At 44.0% G+C, this 18,516-nt stretch overlaps 1 protein-coding gene and 1 long non-coding RNA gene across 2 annotated transcripts; one reads left to right on the top strand and one right to left on the bottom strand.

Annotated features, from left to right (window-relative positions):
* Window positions 1–836: 836 nt before the first annotated feature.
* GORASP2 (golgi reassembly stacking protein 2) lies at window positions 837–13,356 on the bottom strand. Its single transcript, XM_065751214.1, has 10 exons — window positions 13,228–13,356; window positions 7,312–7,392; window positions 6,328–6,531; window positions 5,802–5,888; window positions 5,167–5,297; window positions 4,644–4,776; window positions 4,405–4,528; window positions 3,936–4,022; window positions 1,939–2,034; window positions 837–1,381 (listed from the first exon to the last, which is right to left on the bottom strand). Exons 1-10 carry the CDS (start codon window positions 13,288–13,290, stop codon window positions 1,056–1,058), a joined length of 1,332 nt encoding a protein of 443 aa, XP_065607286.1. The 5' UTR covers window positions 13,291–13,356; the 3' UTR covers window positions 837–1,055.
* LOC136058031 (uncharacterized) lies at window positions 1,376–2,174 on the top strand. The gene is made up of 2 exons (XR_010623103.1): window positions 1,376–1,719; window positions 1,854–2,174. It is a non-coding gene; the product is annotated as an uncharacterized LOC136058031 (long non-coding RNA).
* Window positions 13,357–18,516: the final 5,160 nt, after the last annotated feature.

The raw sequence follows: 18,516 nt of genomic DNA, 5'->3' as shown, positions 1-18,516 counted from the left end.
AGAATAAGCATGTATCAGTGAAACTCCAGTAGTACAGAAGGACTGGAGTAGCGTGAAGCCTTTGCCTCAGTGACAGCACCCCACCCCAGGAGCTGAGGCTGTACAGCACACACAGCAGCTGCTGTAATTCCAGTGTTCATCCTGAACATCTGTCTCAAAAAAACAAACGCAGGTTAGATCTTGTGACTCATTGCTACAACATGCTTGGATCCGTTCCTCAGGAGAAGAGCCTCTTTACTGATTTGTCCCAGAGAGCTGAGCTAAACCAGAAAACTTAAAGTATTAAAGAAATGAATATGCTATTTTGTCACACAGGATAAATTCCAGGAATTTATTGCTGTACGTATGCTTAATCCATTAATTTGTCTTACAGTAGTCATGAAGTGCCAAATTGTGTGCTACATTTAACGTATCCTGTATTCCCTTCCAAATGCCATTTTACAGTGGGTGTGTGAAGCAACACAGCAGCAGTCACAAAACATGGCTTGAGCATCTCTCAAGAGCTTAAAAATAAAGGTTTGTATACAAGCTGAATAACAGTGTGTTAGTTAACAGGTCACTCAGCAATTCCAATAGAAATATCCTCAGGTGGAAGTTTTGTACGGTTAAAATCCACGACGCAGACCAAACATCCTCATCCCCACTGCTGTAACAAGATACTTGCAACGACAAGAACTACGGTATGTAAATGTCACACGCAAGAACTGCTTCATTTCTATCAGAAGCAAAAATCGCTACGTAGAAGCGAGGAGAGGCCTAGCAGACTAAGGCTATCAGCCTACATTAAAACCATACACGCCCGTGTTTGGCAGTGGAATTCTCTTTACCACCTCAAATGCTTCTTTATTGTGGGTGTTTTTTTTTGGTTAAGTACTCTTTCCCTCCCACCAAGAACACTTTATAAATCCCCTTTATTTTTTATTATACCTCCATATTATTTACAGGACTCCTAAAGATTAAGTACAAACTAGTATGAAATTAATGATAGCTTGCTCTTCAAATCTGTATCCCATGGCTAAATAAATACGAAGCCATTCCAACAGAGTGGTCTGGAGTTACGACTCAGAAGCGTGTGTATCTGTGATGGCAGATGTCTTCTCATTCACAGCAGATGATTCACTTGATCTGTCAACAACTGTCGCCTTAGAAGTTGCAGTAGCACTATCCAGGGTGAGTGGAGGGGTCTGTTCTACATTTACAGTAGTGCCAGGGTCAACAGAAACGCTTCCGCTTCCAGCTTGAGTCATGGTGGGAAGCAAATCTGTAGGCACTGTAGATACCTCTGTGACCAAAGGAAGCAGAGGAACACATTTTGGTGGCATAGATAGAGGTGTTATTCCCATCAGATTCAAAGGTGGCAAAGAAGGAAGGGTTGGCATACCTAAGAATAAAAAAAGAGCAGTCAGCTGCTGTATACCACAGAGATCTAGACAGATTCTGTGTTAGCTTAACGTTTTCCCCTTCTCTAATCCCCTATTTATCCCTGGAGAGGAGGTGGCCTTTCGAAGGAATGTGAGCATTCGTTCTGTTGAAGCTTCCAATTTCTTTCTGCTTGCTCCACGTACATCTGCAGTGGTTTTATTTTAGTCAAAACCGTACATCTAATATTAGTTGGCACTTCTGGCATTCAGTCAGGGAAACACTGAGGTTTTTTCTACCTGTAAAACTACATACTTTCTTTCTTGACACAGGACAAGCCCTTCTGAGATCATAAATGAGGTAATGTAAGATGAAACAACTGAACACAGACAGAGGCTTAGCGCTTGTTTTTCTCAAAACACATTCCTTGCCTACTCAACTGGGCACTAATGTCAGCTCCCATCTCCAGCAAATGTTCCATTTATCCTCTTCAGGACTCCACCAGATGGTTCTAAATGAGTGTCAAAGATCATCACAGAGACCTGCTATTACAGCATTTCAATCTGCAGGAGCACTTACCAGGCTGTACCATTTCTGGAACGATGTGCGGTGCTGGTAAATTAAGTTTGGACAGATCAGTGAGGTTGGGAAGCCCCGCTGGTAATGGCATCAGACCTGAAAAGAAGAATGAAAAAACAACAGCTCAAAACTTCCAGTTCTTGGGTTTTTTTTCCCCTCTGTTTGTGAGATCTTACTGATTTAAGTCGTATGATATTGCTTTACATCTTCACCTATAAAAATGCAAGTTCTCCTGAGCTTTGTCTATTTATTTGTTTGCAAATGAACAGTTGTCTTTTGCAGGAAGCCTGTACCAGTAAAATACATCAATCTCAATGCTTTTCTTGTTTCAAGGAATTAACAGTTTGTTTTTTTCCCAAAGTTTAGCTTTCAACAGAGAGTGCAGCACTGTACCAAAAGCCCTCTATTCCTAATTTGAGTGCAGATTATAACAGGATGAAATACAGAAGAAAGCAGCATTAAAGCTTGGAAATGCTATTATTGGTACTCTTTTTGTAACTAAAGTTAAACTCAAAATATATATAGAAAAGCAAAACGCTGTCTTTCAAGGTCAGGAAGGGTTGAAAACTCACTGCAAACGCACAGAACACAGCACGTGCCCTTCCATGTTCTGCAGCGAACGCAATCATCTTTCCTCTTCTGAAGTTCCTGTCCCAGCAGAACTGCAGTTCTGGCACAGTGTCTCTCTCCCTACGTCGTGGTCAGTTAAGGGAACATTAACTCTGATTCTGATTGTTCATATTACGGTAAGAATGGGGAGGGAGAGCGTGTACAAGCAGATCACAGCGCACAGACTTGGATTACAACCAGCTTTCCTCACCTACCTGGAAATCTATTAGCTGCAAAGGCTGACATCATATCAGTCAAAGAGCTTCCAGTTCATTTATAAGCAACTTTGTTTTGAACCTCTGCACCCCCAATCTAAAAAAATATTCAACTTCACACAAATTCATTCCAGTTTTAAACCTTTAAAACCTACAGTTCCACTGTTATGCACATGCACACTGTAAAGCCATATCCCAGCAATTTTCTAAAAGGGAAGAACAAAGTGTATGAAAAATCTGTACTTTACGGTTTTGGGAAGGGGGTTATATGCAGTGGGGAATAAAAAGCCATTAAGAGAAGCTAGATGAATGCAGTGATCTGCCATTTTACCTACACAGTGCAGGACTGATGCCAGCTCTCAGCTCTCCTTCATAGTACCTTATATAATGCACTTCCAGTCCTTGTCTACTTGTCTCACAGCATGCACAACAGAGCACAGTCCCTTCAGCATTTTGGAACACACAGCTGGGCCTGGTACTGCTGTACCAACTGCACAGCAAAGCCCCACACGGTGCTGCAGCTCAAAACCTTCTTTACTATCAGAAATAGCACACATTACTTTGTAGACAGTCATCTGTTACTGGTTTAAGTTACTAAATAATTCAGAAACAGGAACTGCAAGGTGCAGTTTTATGCTGCTGGCAATAGTTATACTAACAAATGTTATTAATATTAAAAAGAGTCCCCTAAAATGGTGTTTTAATAGGTGAAAGGAATGCAGCAACAGGTAGAGATACATTCCCACATCTTTTTTTTTTTCCTGTCCTGATGCCTGAGGGAAAAATACAAAGTGGCATGGAGCTTCACAGTTTTCTTAGCATTTTGCAACATGCAGGATATGAAGCATAACTAGTAGCAATGTATCAATTCAAGGAACACACCTGGAAATCCTCAAGCTATGTCTATTGTGCAGGGAGCCTGACAGGTGTATGATCATCAGCTTTCTTGCCAGATCAGTCCTCTGTGCTACAGACATCCTGTGCACATGGCTCTTGAAAAACAATTTTAACATTATGGAGGATGCATAGAAGTGTTTTGATACAAAATGCCTATGTTATATTAAGTCCCCCAGCCCTAAAAGAAGAGTGGACGAGACAGGTCTTCTCCTTTTTTTTTTTTCCTTTAAGTAAGTCTTAGTTTCAGGAACATTTCAAGCCATGTTATCTACTCACCAGGTAAAGTTGTCGCTGGGTTCACCGGTGGCACGGAGGTAAGGGACTGACTGACTTGTGGTGGTAACAACGGCACTGTTGGAACTCCTGGTGGAGCGTACAGGAAAACAAACATTAACCAGAAGAGTACAACACTTCAGTGTAGTCCTTAAGAGAGTACAAATGAATAATTGCTCGTGGGAGATTTGTTATTTGCCTTAAATAACCATAAAACACCGATGAAGAAAAGTAAAATGTGTGTTATTCAGAATACTATTTCTGAGATGATAAGTAAGTTATCAAATCTCTTCTGAGCAAGGAAAGTACACTCCCATTGCAGAGTGAGATTATTACAGCACTCTAGCCTTTGTTGTTCAGAAAAGTTTGGGAAAGACAAGTTTATTTTCTGCCCTCTTAAACCAAAGGAAACACCTGTGAATCAAAGGACATCAACCTATCTGAGCATTTTGGAAGTGACTCTCATACCGACCTGTACTGAGAACGTTAGTGACAGCAGCCGAGGGTGAACTAATGGAAAGTCCTGACAGACTCTGTTCCAGCCCTGTTGGCCCAGGGGGTAGTGCGGGTGAGGGGTTAACTGATGACAGCTGAACCTTTTCAAAGGGAAAAATACAAATAGGGTTTGTTTTCGTAAGAGCCAATAAAAGCAGGCAGGTGATGTAACACCGTAATCCACATTACAGAGCCAAAGCGGTGACTACAACTTACCTCTGTAAAGCCATCTTTGAGAGGAGTGAGAGATGCACTGGGCAGCTGTCCTGGGAGAGAGATTTTCTTTCCCTCTTCAAATGGGCGCGTAGGTATCCTATGCAAATACCCGTAGCCAATGCCACACCCTAGGCTTTTAGAACATGGACACATGAAGTCAGTAAAATGACTCTGTCATTACAGACTGCACAGCAAGCAATGCACAAATGTCTGAAGGTGGCAGCAAGTTTCAAGATTACTTCTGTACAACAGTTTGTATTTACAGAAAAAATCCTTGCAGTTGTCTGTTCAGGCTGCTGTGCAAGAATATACTACAGCCTCTTTAGCATTTGAAGTCTAATGCAGAAAGCACTACTAACTAAAGCTGAATTTCAAGTAAATACGTAGTTGACTACAGCAGAAACCCCTTGGATATAAGGCCAGTCTTTTCTGGGTATCGAACTGAAGCAAGCAGCTTTAGACTAGTGCTGTAAGGAGGCTGTCCCACCCCTCCTTGCTCCCAGTGATGTACTTTTTCCCTTACCTGCCTTCTCCACCCCAGGCAGAATTTGGAGTTATCACCACTTCCCGGCAGTTATCTGTGTCTGTGTTATATACGTAAAGTTTTAATGGCTTTGCTTCGTGTGTTTCAATAAGAGAGAAGAGATCTTCAGTCTGCAAAAGCATAATATAATATTATTAATATAATTATATTATTATTAATAATGATATAATAATAACAACCCTATTTATCACGCTGTCATAATTTGATATAAGAACAAACAGCTTCCTAGTCCTAACCTTGTGTAACAGAGCCTGGTAACTGCACACAGTGCACCTGTCCTTATGATAAAGCAGCAGCGCCACAACTGTGCTTTGCCAGCACAACTCAGAAGACACATGGGACAACTCCAGATTTGAAATCTGCTATTTGAATTACTTAATGTTAGCATTACCTAATATTAGCACTTTATAGTCTAGTATTTGACTTCATAAAGATAATTAGGAGCAGTTCTTCATTTCCACTATTGCATTTAAGCACACTGAAGCATCAATGAGTCAAAATTTCTTCCTTTTGTATTAAGTTACTTCAGTTTGCACTTATTGAAACAGCCCTAGTAGATTTTCTAGTTAAGAATAAAAATAAATGAACATTAAGAAACTTAAGCACACACATACCTCATTCATGACAGTATCTGCTCCAATGATATAGTCACTGTGAGGTCTGAGCCCAGCTAATGCAGCAGGAGAGTTTGGTTCCACTTCCTAGATTTACCATGGAAAGTTACAAAGCATCACAGAACTGGCAGGGTGCTACAGAACAGCTCACATACACGCTTCACACAAGTTTGGAGTCAGATAAAGAAACCTCTTTAGCTCTGATCAACTTTTCAACCCAGGGAGTAAATCAGTGCCTGAGCCTGAATAACAACAGCTGGATGACAGTGTCATTAGTTACTGCTACAAGGAGTTCTGAATGCTGTGCAGTAACACTGATATAAGTACAAGATTTGATCACACTCTCAGATACTGTTTTACTTCAAAAGCCTTTCAAAAAACTAAGCCAACAAACAGAGAATAGAGCAGTTTCATTTCATGTCTTGCATGCTCCCTTGCGAGTTACTTTCCAGTACAGAATCTGAGAAAGTTTAACAGCAAGCAACAAACTCTGGAGAAGGAAAAACACTTGGAAGTCTGTACATACCAGTACGTGCCACACGTTTTCATTGGCCCCATCGAAGCTACAGAAACGAATGCTCACCCCCAGCAGGCCCTGCCCACCCCACATGTTGCTGGGGGTCACAGATGTTTCCCTCAGTTCCAGCGTCTTGCTGCTGTACACCAGCATTTTTACAGGTTTCTCAACATTTGCTTTCAACAGGTCCTTGAGAGTGTCATTGTCCTTATTCTGTGAATGTTCAAACAGAAGTCTGATTTAGTGTTGCACACAGCAGGCATCCCATTCTACAGCACCACTTCTGTATCTCAGAGGCTCTTTGAATGCCAGCATTCTTAACTTTGCAATTAACTTCTTATTAAAGAAATGCCAGAAGACCACTTCCAAACATGTTTGGAGAACTAACTACAGGGCCTTCTTATGCCTCCAAAGAACAAAATCCTTTCAAGTAGAGCAGAAATGCCCACGGCAGAGATAAGGATAATTCACCGTAGGCTGAGCTCTTTCCATATGCTCTCAGACGTGCCCTGCTGCTCTGCAGAGGGTTTTGTGAACACAGCTGTGTGAGAAGAGCTTAGCCATAGCTTTTTCCCGGGTGCTCTGATGGTTTCTCTGCTTAGAAACTTCCTCACATGATTCCTGCCCAGCTAACAGCTTTGCCAACAGTTCTTTCAGCCAACTTGTTTTGACTGAAACAAGTTCACAAGTTCTCACAGGCAGTTTTATGGACAGGATGGCATGGTGGGGCATTAGCACAAGCACTGAGAGGCACAGCAGCAGGCAGCATTCTCTCCTGCCACTGCAGATGTTTGCATCCCTACTCCCCAGCTGCATTTTGGATAGAATTCTAACTGTAAGGTGAAAGAAATCCATCTCTGAAGCAGTCAGGCTTTCCTATCTTAAGTCAAGGATATTTGATATACATTTCAATAAAAGAATGATCTACAGAAGTATGATTCCCAGGGCACTGCTTGTTTCACAGTCAGTGTTACACAACAGCAGTGTACTTACCAATCTTGAACCGTTAATAGACACAATAAAATCGAAGAATGGCTCCAGTCCTGCCCTGTGACCAGGGGAGTTTTCTTGTACCTAAGAAAATTAAACAAGACTTTACCAAAAGTGTCCTAATGCTGATTTACAGATTAGAGTTCTAGTTGGGCAAAATGACAGCAGCCACTCACCCAGACTAACAAACATGGTAGACATCTATTTCAATAAAGGAGATTTGTCAAAGGCAAGTTTAAAGAATTCTGGAAAAGTTGGTTAAAAAGCAGCACCTTGCCCCAGAGGTACCAACACCCAGCCCTGCCTTTTATCTTACACTTACTGCAGGCATAGGAGAGCTGCAGCATTGTAAGCACAGCTGGTTGTCTCATGGTTAGATATCACCTGCTGACATCTTGAGACTGTTCCTTGACAGCATCCGTACAACCTGTGATCCATTGGCATAGCAGTGAAAGCAAAGGGACACGTGCTGCTCTGTAGCCCCTGCCACTCATAATTTATCTTCTGCACTCGGATGGGGCCTAAGTACTGAGCATGTTGTCCTCAGAATGTGAAAGCACACTTCTAATTCCAGATGGAACAGCTGTATCCTGTGTGTTGCTTATTGATGATTGCATGCATTGCCCATAGACAAAAGAAACTCCAACACAGCCATCAGATTTACAGCCTTTGGAGCAAAGCGTACCTTTCTTTATTTAAACTGATTCACCTGACACGTTATTCTTTTCTTTTACATGCTACATTCATCTTCTAAAAGTTCTAAAAGGTGTGAGCCTTTACCATGTGGTCTGTTGTGTTAATCCACCTGACAGATCTGGTACAAACCTGGACACCATTCAGTGCCTGTCTGCTTCTGCAGGAATTGAATTTTCTTTATATGACTCATCTAGAACAAAACACTGTGATAGGAGAAAAACGAAGCTTGCTAGCTACTAAAATTGGCCTGTTTGAATCTGTTTACTTCCGCCTGACACATTCACCAAGTCAGAGGTTGGAAAAAGCTCAGATGACTCATGGGGAACCTGCTGTAACAGATGCCAGGCGCCTAGGACATTAGTGTCCCACAGTCTCAACATTCATTAAAGAAAAAGTAATGTGGAATCAGTTGTCCCACTAATTGGTTTCACAATCCGGTAAAGCAGCCAAGTACAAATTCAACATTATCCCAGTCAAGGCAATGAGAACAACTGAGGTAGAAATCACATCACAGAAGCCCACATTCCCAAGCAGAAGTGTCTCCACAAGGAGCCTGCCTGCTCCTTGGGAACAGCACCCTGCACTGGGTGCTGGCCAGCAGCTCAGCAGCCAAGCAGCAGCTGCGTGGCAGCACAGCTCTGGACACTTCTGTAGGAGCACTCACAATGATGAGGACTGTATGTGCTCAGCATCCATCACTAGCAGGCTCACCAGCACCAGAAATGGACAGATTTGGTGTTTTAAGTACAGTACATACAGTCTGCCCAAATGGAAGGAGGGACTGTGAGTTCCCAAGTTCTGACAGATTTGTTTGCAGCAATTATCTCCACGTGTTGCACACCTCCTCCCAAACCCATCAGAACCCTGAACACTTTACGTGGTCAGTTTCTAAGAGCACATGCAGAGGCTGCCAGGAAGCTGTACCTGAAGGAAATCACGGTCTTAACAGCTGCACAAATCACAGTACACGGCTGGACACCGCTCCCTCTGCCACCATGCTGCCTGCGACTTCAGGCACAGCTCTGTATTTCTCAGCCTTGTTTGGGCCCAGTAACACTGATGAAGAAGCATTTTTACATCTGACAGTCCCAGAAGAAAACCCAAAAGTGCTGAGTTCATTCATTCCACAAGCAAACTCCCCTCCCTAAGGGGGTGACACCTTCAGCCCTGCACAAGGCCACCACAACTCCCAGCTTTTAGCTGCCAGCACCCAGCAGTGAGCTCTGTGGTCAGGGTGCTTCCAGGAAGCGCAGCACTAATGGAGAATCAGCATTCTGGGGAAACACAAAGGCACAAAAACCTTGCTGCTACCAGTGAAAATAATAAAGACCCCGTTTATATGTATGGTGCATCTTTGTATTTCCCAAGCATTCAGTCACTTCTCTTTGCAATTGAATAAGGATCGAGAAAAAAAAAATCAAGTGATACTATCACAACAGATGCTGGAGCAGGCAAGATCCCACCCGTGGCAGCTTGGGTCTCATTCTCTAAAAGCCAGCTGTTATTTCAGACATATAAGTTACAGACACCTGTGGATAAATGCCATGACTGTCTATCAGTGAACAAAAACAGTGGCACAGCCTATCAGGAGGGGCTGTGGAACTGCCACCCCGGGAGGCTTTTAAGAGCAAGTGAAGAAAACACACAGAATGCTGAACTCCAGGAGGCAGAGGAAGGCTTTATGACCCCTTCAGCCCTACCTAATGCACAGGACTTCAGCTGCTCAGCTAGGTGGCAGCATGGCTGCTGAGCATGTAGGCAACACATCACTTACAGCACTTCATTCAATGCCAGTGATCTAGTTTCAAGGCCAAGGCACTAATATCCAACTGTATCGCTACGAAAACTTCTCCAGTAAATACTCCAGTTTAATTTTGCTGAAAACCTTTCCAAACACTGTAACCCTAAGCCTACATGGTAAACGACAGATTTTATGTGTTATAATAAGGCTGTGGTCACAATTTTAGGCTCTGAGCTACAGTACTTGGAACTAAGTGGAAACCATGATTGCTGGAGGGCTCCCATCACCTGTGGAAGTAACATATCTTCTACAAGTGCCCACTTAAACCTCTTAGAAGTTTAGCTTCAGCACTACATACAGAGCTTGTAAGGAGCAAAAGCTCAAAATCTTCACCCCCCCAAATAAGAAATCCTTACAAAGTAGTATTCACTTTGTTACCAACAAAATGCTGAATAAACAGGTTTGTCTACACGCTGCACAATGGGTAATAGAACTTCATGATGTATAGTCTATAAGCCATCCCTGTTAGCACCCACAGAAACACTTCTATGTCAGCTATTTTAAATGTATTACATACCGTAACTGTATTGAATTTCTTTATGGAACAACCTGTTTTTAAGACAAAATGCTTCATAAGCTTTTTGTAAGAAATTCCCTTCACGCAGCATCAGGTTTTACTCTTAGCACAGAGCACTCACATCGAGCATTCAAAACTGAGCCTCCTCCACAAGAGGAAAATCCTCTTTGTGGCTGCATGTTTGTAACTCCACCACAACAAACAGAGGCTCTCCAGTGAAGTTAGAAATCTCCACTTTGGGCACCGCTGGCGAGAACGGCACACAGCACAGTAATGTCATCTCCAGCATCCCGTGTCATTTACTTCGGATGAAACTGACAGATCACTGTAAGCGTGCAAATGATGGCAGTTCAGCAAGACAAATGCAAAACAACAAAGTTTGTTAAAATTCTGTCTCCCTCCAGTTTGAAGAGAAGAAACAAACATGTACTGAGCACACACAGGGGCAGAACGCCCTACTCTGCCTCATCGCTTACTTTAAAGGACACACGTTTGCTTCCAGCAGCAGAACAAGCAGCAGTGAAACTCCCTAGCAGCAGCTGATATCAGCCTGGGAGGCACTAGTTAAAAACTTAGCTGCTTCTGATGTGAATCACTAAAAGGAAGCCTGCAGCAAAAGCATAGATGACAAATAAAGATGTGTTGTAAAAAACTGTTTCAAACACGTGACATCATTAGGTCTGCCTACCCAGAGACCATAGAAACAAAACAGTTTGCAACTTTTGCCCCCTCTTAAAGAAAAAACAGTTGTTGTGTTTCAAGGCCTAGGAAAAGTCACCCAGTGACTCTTCCCATCATGCATGCAGGTGATGAAATTGCTTTCCTTCTACAGTTCATTCATACTTCCTGTTAATGTGCACAATAAGAAAAAAACCTCACAATGAGAGCAATATTGCTAATATGCAGCACAGAAGTGCCAAAAAGATTGAAGCAATCTACAGAAAAGACGTGAGAAATTAACAATTAGAACCTTTATATTATTCACTTGCTCTGTGTGTGAGGCCCCACCAGGAGACCAACACCTCCCACCAGTTCAGCAGGGAGGCAGTTTGCACTGCCTCGAGGTCTCACTGTAGGCCTGGGCCTTGTGGCTCTCCTATCCTCGCTCACAACTTCCACAGGGCTCCAGGGTCCTTCTGAACAACACACCCCATTTGTTCCATGGCTTACAGTTCTCATTTACCCACCCTACCCAAACAGATAATTCTAAAAACAGTTTTTCTGAGGTTCCTCTAGGTCTTCCATCACCAAGATCTTCAAGATCTACCACTATATCCCATTTACAGAAGTTTGGCTTCTCCAAAGAAATCTAATCCTAACTGAAATGGATCTGTAACACAGGTATGTGGAGATACAGATATATTCTGATTTACCCATTTAAAACACTGAGCTCACAAGGAAAGCCTGCTGGCATTCAGACTGGAAGTTGCAACAGCTCTGCCCAGCACAGCTCCATCAGGGTTGGGTGCAGGGCTGAGCTCCTCTAACGAGGAAAGCTGGAGGTTCTCCCATTGAAGAGCCCATTTCAGAGCACTAACTGCAGAGTTACACTTGGAAAAACTAAGGGGGGAAAGCTCTTGTCATTTGTACGTCACATATTTCAATATAAACAGTCCACATTACAGTTTTCAACTTCAGAGTTTTTCTCTACTTTAGGTCTGTGATCCCAACAACATCCAGCACCAAGTTCCTTTCTGACCAGGATAACAATGCAACTTCAAAGACTAAATGCAACTTCAACAGAAAAAACAGTTGTTCATCATTGCAGCATCTGAAGATATCAGCAGGAAGGTAAGGCAGTGACAAACAGAGACCCATAGAGGCACCTGTGGGTCCTTCCCTGTGCTTGATGGGGAAATGCTGTCCTTGCACAAATGCACTCTGTCAGTGTGCACCTAGCAACTGCGTTTGCAAAGACTGGTAATTAAACACTGCCACCTCAAGCCACAGCAAAACCACTGCAACCAAAAGGTGTATAAACAACAATAAAATTGTCAGATTCAAGTAGTGTTATAACAAAAAACAACTGGATTGTAAGAGGTGCACTGCAACTCACTAAAGTACCGTGTGCTCTAACTAAGCAGCACGAGCTGATGAGTCTGATGGAACCAATTGCAGAATACTTACTTATTCTACAGCCCTCAGAAGTAAAAAGCAGACGGTATTAATGCTATCTCATGCTGAAAGAACAAGTGTCTTTCACCTGACAAACTACAAACACATTTTCTGGTAGAAAGGAAATATCAAAATGGATTATTGCAGATCAGTTAAACAAATAAGCAAGGACCACCATGACTTTAGCTTATATGGAAGTTGCAGCACGCGACTGTTCGGATCTGCTCTGCATGTCACCGTTTGCCTTCCAAAAGCATCGCACATCATTTCAACACCTATAAGACCCTCCCTGTTCTGCATACAGAAGCCAAACGAGCCAAAGCAGCACTACTTCACAAGGGCAGCCGCTGTGGCCCTGGATGTGCCTGACACGTGGCACCAGCTGGATGCCAGCAACCCCCGGAGCAGCGCCCACCAGAAGCTTCCACCGCAGCGCATGGCAGCACGCACGCGGCTGTCAGCTCCCTGCAAAGGTCCCGCGCTGCCCCACGCACCAGATCCGAGGGCAGAACGCACTCATCGAGCGGGAGCCCCACGCTGCAGCAAGGACCCCCACGAGGCCGCGTCGGGAGCGCTTTTTGCGGGCACCTCGCCCGTGCGGCCCGGCTGCAGCACGGTGCAGGCCGGGCCGGGCCCGCTCGGCGCGGCTGAGAGCTCAGGGGCGGTCCCGGTGCTCCCCGCTCGGTGTCCCGGCCGCGCCGCTCTCGGCCCGGTGAAGCCGCCCTCCCGGGGGCCGCGCGGAGCCCGTCTCCCCACCGCCCCCCCTAGGACCCGCGCCCGCCGCCCTCACCCGCAGGACGTGGTAGCCCTCGGTGCCCCCGCCGGGGATCTCCACGCTCTGCGAGGCGCCCATGGCGGCGGCGGCCGCACAAAGCCCGGCGGCACGGACGTGGCACTCCCTCCCGCCCGCCTCGGCAGGGGCGGGGCAGGCCGCGCGCGGGGCACGCCGGGACGCAACGCCACAGCGCCCCCTGCCGGACGCAGCGCGACGCCGTACGGCGGCCGGCAGAGGACATCCCGCCAGGAGGAGCGGCCGCCGGAATGGCGCCCCCTGGCGGCTCAATGTGGACGTGCGGCAGCTCCGCTCCGCCCGCTCACGTTGGGTTTTGCTGTCAGTCCGTTCTCGCGGAGCCGAAGAGATTCTGCTTCCCCCTTCCTCGGGAGATCTGCAAATGCGCCGTGCCGCCACACGGCGAGCCCAGAAGCGGGCGAGCGTTTCGTTCTTCTGCACCTTTCCAATCAGCCCCTTCGGAGGATTACTAACCCGGCCCCTCTCTGAACACACGCGTTATTGCAAGGGGCTCCTCCTTACACCGCGGTGCCTCGGCTCGCCACCAGTGCCACCGCTCCTGCCGGGCTCATTCCACGCGGGTGAAGAGAGATGTTCACTGTGGATGCACGGAAATTCCCATTAAAGACTGAACTAAAACCTCAGATGTATCTGATTAATTATCTCTGAACATAATTCCCTTCTAATAGGGAAGGCCAGCCTGTAATGACAAAGAAGCGTTTAAGACCCTTTTAAGGGAGAAGGACACAAAGCCTACATAGGAAATATGGGACAGAATCACCTGAAAATGTACCTTAAGAGCTAATGACAACAAACTCCATTTGCAGAAATTAGCTAACACTGTAACCTACCTGTTCCTTTCTGTATCTCAGCAGCTGCATTTCAAAAGTAATTAAAGTTAATGAGCTGTGCTTTGTGGTAGGACCATGAAAACATAATTGACATAATTAGTTGTGAGATAGCAAGTGCATCTTCCTGGATAACAACATGTCATCATCTGATAAGAATAATAATGCACTTAACAAATAAATCAAAGCCCTTCCAACATGTTAGTAAAATAATGAAGTAGAAGTGGCATGTATGTACAAATGATCAGTTATTAGTCTGGAGACTGCATGCATTGTCTGAATAAGATGGATGTGGAGGTGGCCTTTCTGAAACAGCCACACCACCCTTCAGGAGGACGAGCTCCAAATGCTTCCAACCCTCAGCAGAGCAGGAAATGCAGTGGCTAAAGAAAAGCAGCTTACTTCCCTCCTTAATCCTTCTGCACTATGGGCACTAGGCAAGCAGGAATAAAGATGGATGGAGAAACCAATGTGTGTGTGAAAGGCAGAGAGCTACTGGAATACAGCATTCAAACCTCTGTGTTTGATCAAAGCTTTCAGAAGCTAAGACAAGCAGAAAACGATGATTTATTGCAGAAGTGGCCTTCAAGTCAAATATACACAAATATGCCTGAACAAAAGATTCTGAAGTATTGTTAAGAATCAGTACACAATTTTAATTAACATGTGCCTTTAAAACTAAATTAAATGAACACCACCGGAGTTATGGGGAGGCCTGCATCTCTATAGGTAGGGTAATAAAACTCCCAGAAGTGAGTTTAAGGCAGAAACAGAGCAGCAGAGCCAAGTGACTGAGAAGGGTCACAAGGTGCTGCTGGTCACAACAAAATTTATCCCTTAATCAACTTCATTCATTCCTGCTGTTAGTCTATTGCTCAGCACAAAGAATTGCAGGTCAGAATATCTGCTTGCCGAGTCCAGTCACAGCATAGCAGGAGTGGGCATGGAGGGAACCATAAATAGTCTGACGGACTGCAAACAATTCATCTGTTAGCAGTGCTCAAGGAGGTTCTGACTCCTTTACAAGCACTCAGGGAACAAACTATGGCTACTTGGAAGGCATCCACCTGGCTGCGCACCTTCAGTACCTAGTATTTCACTTTACTACAGGGCATAAAACATAGGTCCTTCTGCTCTACAAAATAGTAGCTTCAACTTTCACAAATGGCCCCTAAAAGCCTGCTGACACAGAGGAGCCTTACACCCATCCATTAGGCTGCAGCAGCACTCAGACGCTGCTCAATCTTAGTTCAAAAGCAGTGTGTGTTTTGGGGCTGAGCTTACCTAATAAAAAAAGAGTAAGACAGAGGTGGTCAGCATGGATGCAAACGTGAGAGGTGTGAGGATGGAGGACCTATGCTTGACCTGCTACAGGAGAGAGCTTCAAAAAGACCATCCTGTGTGCAAAATGTAAAGACAAGCAGTAGTGAATCATTTCCGATGGAAGCCAAGCGCCAGTGAGCCAGAGATCAAGCAAGCCCTGAAACTAGGCAGGCTGTGATTTAATATTATGGTCTGATGCTCTAAAAGTTAATTAAATACAGGAGTAATGTGGGGCTTTTAAGAGCTGTTTTTATGCTCATTAGTTGCTATGCAGCTGAAAAGGGAACGAAATGCAAGTGGAGAAGGCACTAGCTGGGCAGGGAGCTCTCAGGCACGGTCTTCCCTCCTAGTGACAGTGCTGCAGGGCTCTCTCTCCCTTGTGCTCAGCAAGGCTCAGGGAGATCACTCTGTCTTGATCTTCTGACACTTTTTACAACTACAAAGTAGCCAACAATTCTCATTCCATTGATGCAGACTTACACCAATGCACAGGGGAGGGGAAGCAGCTCGTTTGAGATAGTGGAAAGTGACTTGTCCCCACCAGAGGAGCTGGAGCTAATAGACCCTCAGCTAAGAACTCACGAATACTGTGGCATGAAGTATCTTCCTTTTGACAGTGGGAGGAAGGGCCACAATATCAGCAGGATCAGACCTAGCGCACTGCATCTCTGTAGGGTGGCAGATAGCTGGCAGAACTGCTCTGTGCTCTCCCCTCTGAGCTTCTGGCAGGAGGACCTATCAGAAATGCAGTCAGTGTTGTCATGCTCTGGTTATTATCAGGAACAGTTCCTCTGGCTGCTGTAATTTGCACTGAGGACTGCAGACACCATCAACAGATCAGAGGGAGAGGGATTGTATAGGTAATCTATAGCCTTCTTCCTCAAGTGAGCTGAGACCAGAATTCAGGCTTTTGTTTCAGAAATCAGAAACTCAGCAAAGCCAAGTCAGATCCCCATTTCTGGCCTGAGAAATATACCAAGTGTTTTTAAGGAGTATGACTAAGAGCAGGAATATTAGAGAAGAATAACCTTTAAGTACATGTACTCACAATAAAAGATGCATTGATGAATTGTTAAGAGAGGGCACAGAGTAAATAAAAAATGTCAGAGTGTTTCAAAGATTTGCTTGATTATTAACTAGGAACTAGCAGAGTGTACATGAAATCATGGACAATAGGTTGGCTTCAGTGTTAAAACAGAAAAAAAAAGTCTCCTTAAATTATATTGGGCTGAAAAGAGGGCTCATAATAGAAACACTGATAGAATCTTAATTACAGAAGTAAATTGCACAGACTAAGGCTCTGACCAGCCAATTTAGGAATTAGAATGCAAGTATTTAAGAGGCTTAATAGGCCTGCTACCATTCAGCTGTAGACAGCAGCTGGCTTTGGGGGTACTTTAGCCAGAGATGTTGCATAAGAGGGGATTATAATGGAGGATAAATTAAGTAATTTTCAACTACTTCATTACATGATGCTTATATGTGTTGTCAATCATTCTCAACCCAAGAGGCTAGCCAAAAATTTGGAGTTACAGAAATTGCTTACAATAAGATTCCTGGGTGACAGTCAGGGATTTGCTGTCACAGTTCTTTTTACCAAGAACATGTTAATTTCTGTTGTCTTTTTTTTTTTTTTAAAACATAGTTAATTCAACAAAAGAGTACATCTGGGTGTATGTACAGTGATGTGCACTATCTCTGTTATGGCACTATGAAGGGATCTAAATTCCTGTAGCTGACCTTTAAGATACATTTTTCTTCTAGCAGCTGTTATTGAGAGTTGTCACTGAAACAGAAATGACAGGCTTCGGTATGCGCAAAAAATACCCCAAACCCTACTCTAAGTTTTCCAATTCAAGTTTTATGCTTCAAGACAAAACTGCAGCAGAACAGGAGAGCAAATATATATCTTGACCTTATTATCAATTGACAGGTTCTGCCGAGAGATGTTAAGAACATTTACAGATGAAGACCCTACTGGATGAGAGCAGCACAGGAGAAAGCTTAAGCTAAAGAAACCTGAATTTAAAAATGAGCCATGGGTTAAATCTTTCTGTGCCCCATCCTGGATGGTGCTCCATTTGTTATACTTGCCACAAAGGCTGAATACATGGACGTTCTTGGCAGAAAGACCAGACCTTTTCTATAGGCCTTTTAAGAGTTATTGCAAACATGTTGAACATTAAGAAAATAAATTGCATTTGGCTTGACAGACTTGACCAGGAGTGCCAAATATAATTCTTGAGTATCAGGGACAAAAGACATTCTTGAGATGGTTTTATCCCCAGTATTTCATATTTTTAGATTTGGCCTTCACAGATTTGGCTCTCAGACCATAAGGGCAGCTCTAAGAGCTGTAACAGCCAGGAACTACACAGGTACCAAGGCACAATTACTGGAGAGTTGCCTTTTTGGGATCTGGCTTAGTCTACAATTGTCACTATATAAACGCTCTCTTTTCATATAGACTGCTGCTGTCGGGTGTATTGCTACTTTCTCTTGCCTGGGACAGGCAAATAGGGTGAGAGAAGAAGAAATATGGAAGCCCTAGAAGGTTCCTCTTTACAGAAAGAAAGAATTAAATAAATGATATCCATGGAGTGTTTGGGAAATACATGACAAATACCATACTCAGACTGGCACTGGGATGATTTGACTGCATAGGCTATACATGTTGTTCACAACACTCCCCTGTTCACAAAGCTCCAGTTCTCTGATAGCCCTCCCACGAGCACTCATTAGTCACAGAAGGATACATTCCTCCATCTTTTGGAAAGCTACAAACCAAACACCATTAGCTCCTTTCCAGCCATGCTTGAAACAATATATTGCTAGCTCAGAGAAAGCAATCTGCTTCAGCCTCAGGAAAGGATCTATTTAGTCTTTGTTATATTTTGAGTTATTTTTATCCCTGACACATTCCATAAAAGCTCCCACAATTGTGTATTTCTTAAGCTATTTTTAAGACACCATCCTCCCCACCCCTCTACCCCCCAGCCCCCCATAGAAAAAAAAAATAACTCCCTCTCCTTTATCTTCTCTTACTCTAAGTCTTCTGTAATTTATGTTCTTCTGCCACTGTGGCTGATAACTTCTTTTACTTCAGACCTAAAGGAAA

The sequence above is a fragment of the Cyrtonyx montezumae genome, unplaced genomic scaffold (assembly GCF_038088225.1).
Source record: "Cyrtonyx montezumae isolate F1298 unplaced genomic scaffold, pur_monq_1.0 scaffold_7, whole genome shotgun sequence".
Classification (NCBI taxonomy): Eukaryota; Metazoa; Chordata; class Aves; order Galliformes; family Odontophoridae; genus Cyrtonyx; species Cyrtonyx montezumae.
This window is presented reverse-complemented; position numbering and strand designations above follow the sequence as displayed.

Bases quoted from the DNA above. Each gene is read 5' to 3' on its own strand.
- GORASP2 (XM_065751214.1), bottom strand. From the start codon at position 13,290: ATGGGCGCCTCGCAGAGCGTGGAGATCCCCGGCGGGGGCACCGAGGGC. The intron at 4,023-4,404 runs GTCGGTATGAGA...ACGCTCCACCAG, and splicing joins CACTAACGTTCTCAGTACAG to GAGTTCCAACAGTGCCGTTG. The intron at 2,035-3,935 runs GTGAGTAGATAA...TCTTCTTTTCAG, and splicing joins CCCAGCGACAACTTTACCTG to GTCTGATGCCATTACCAGCG.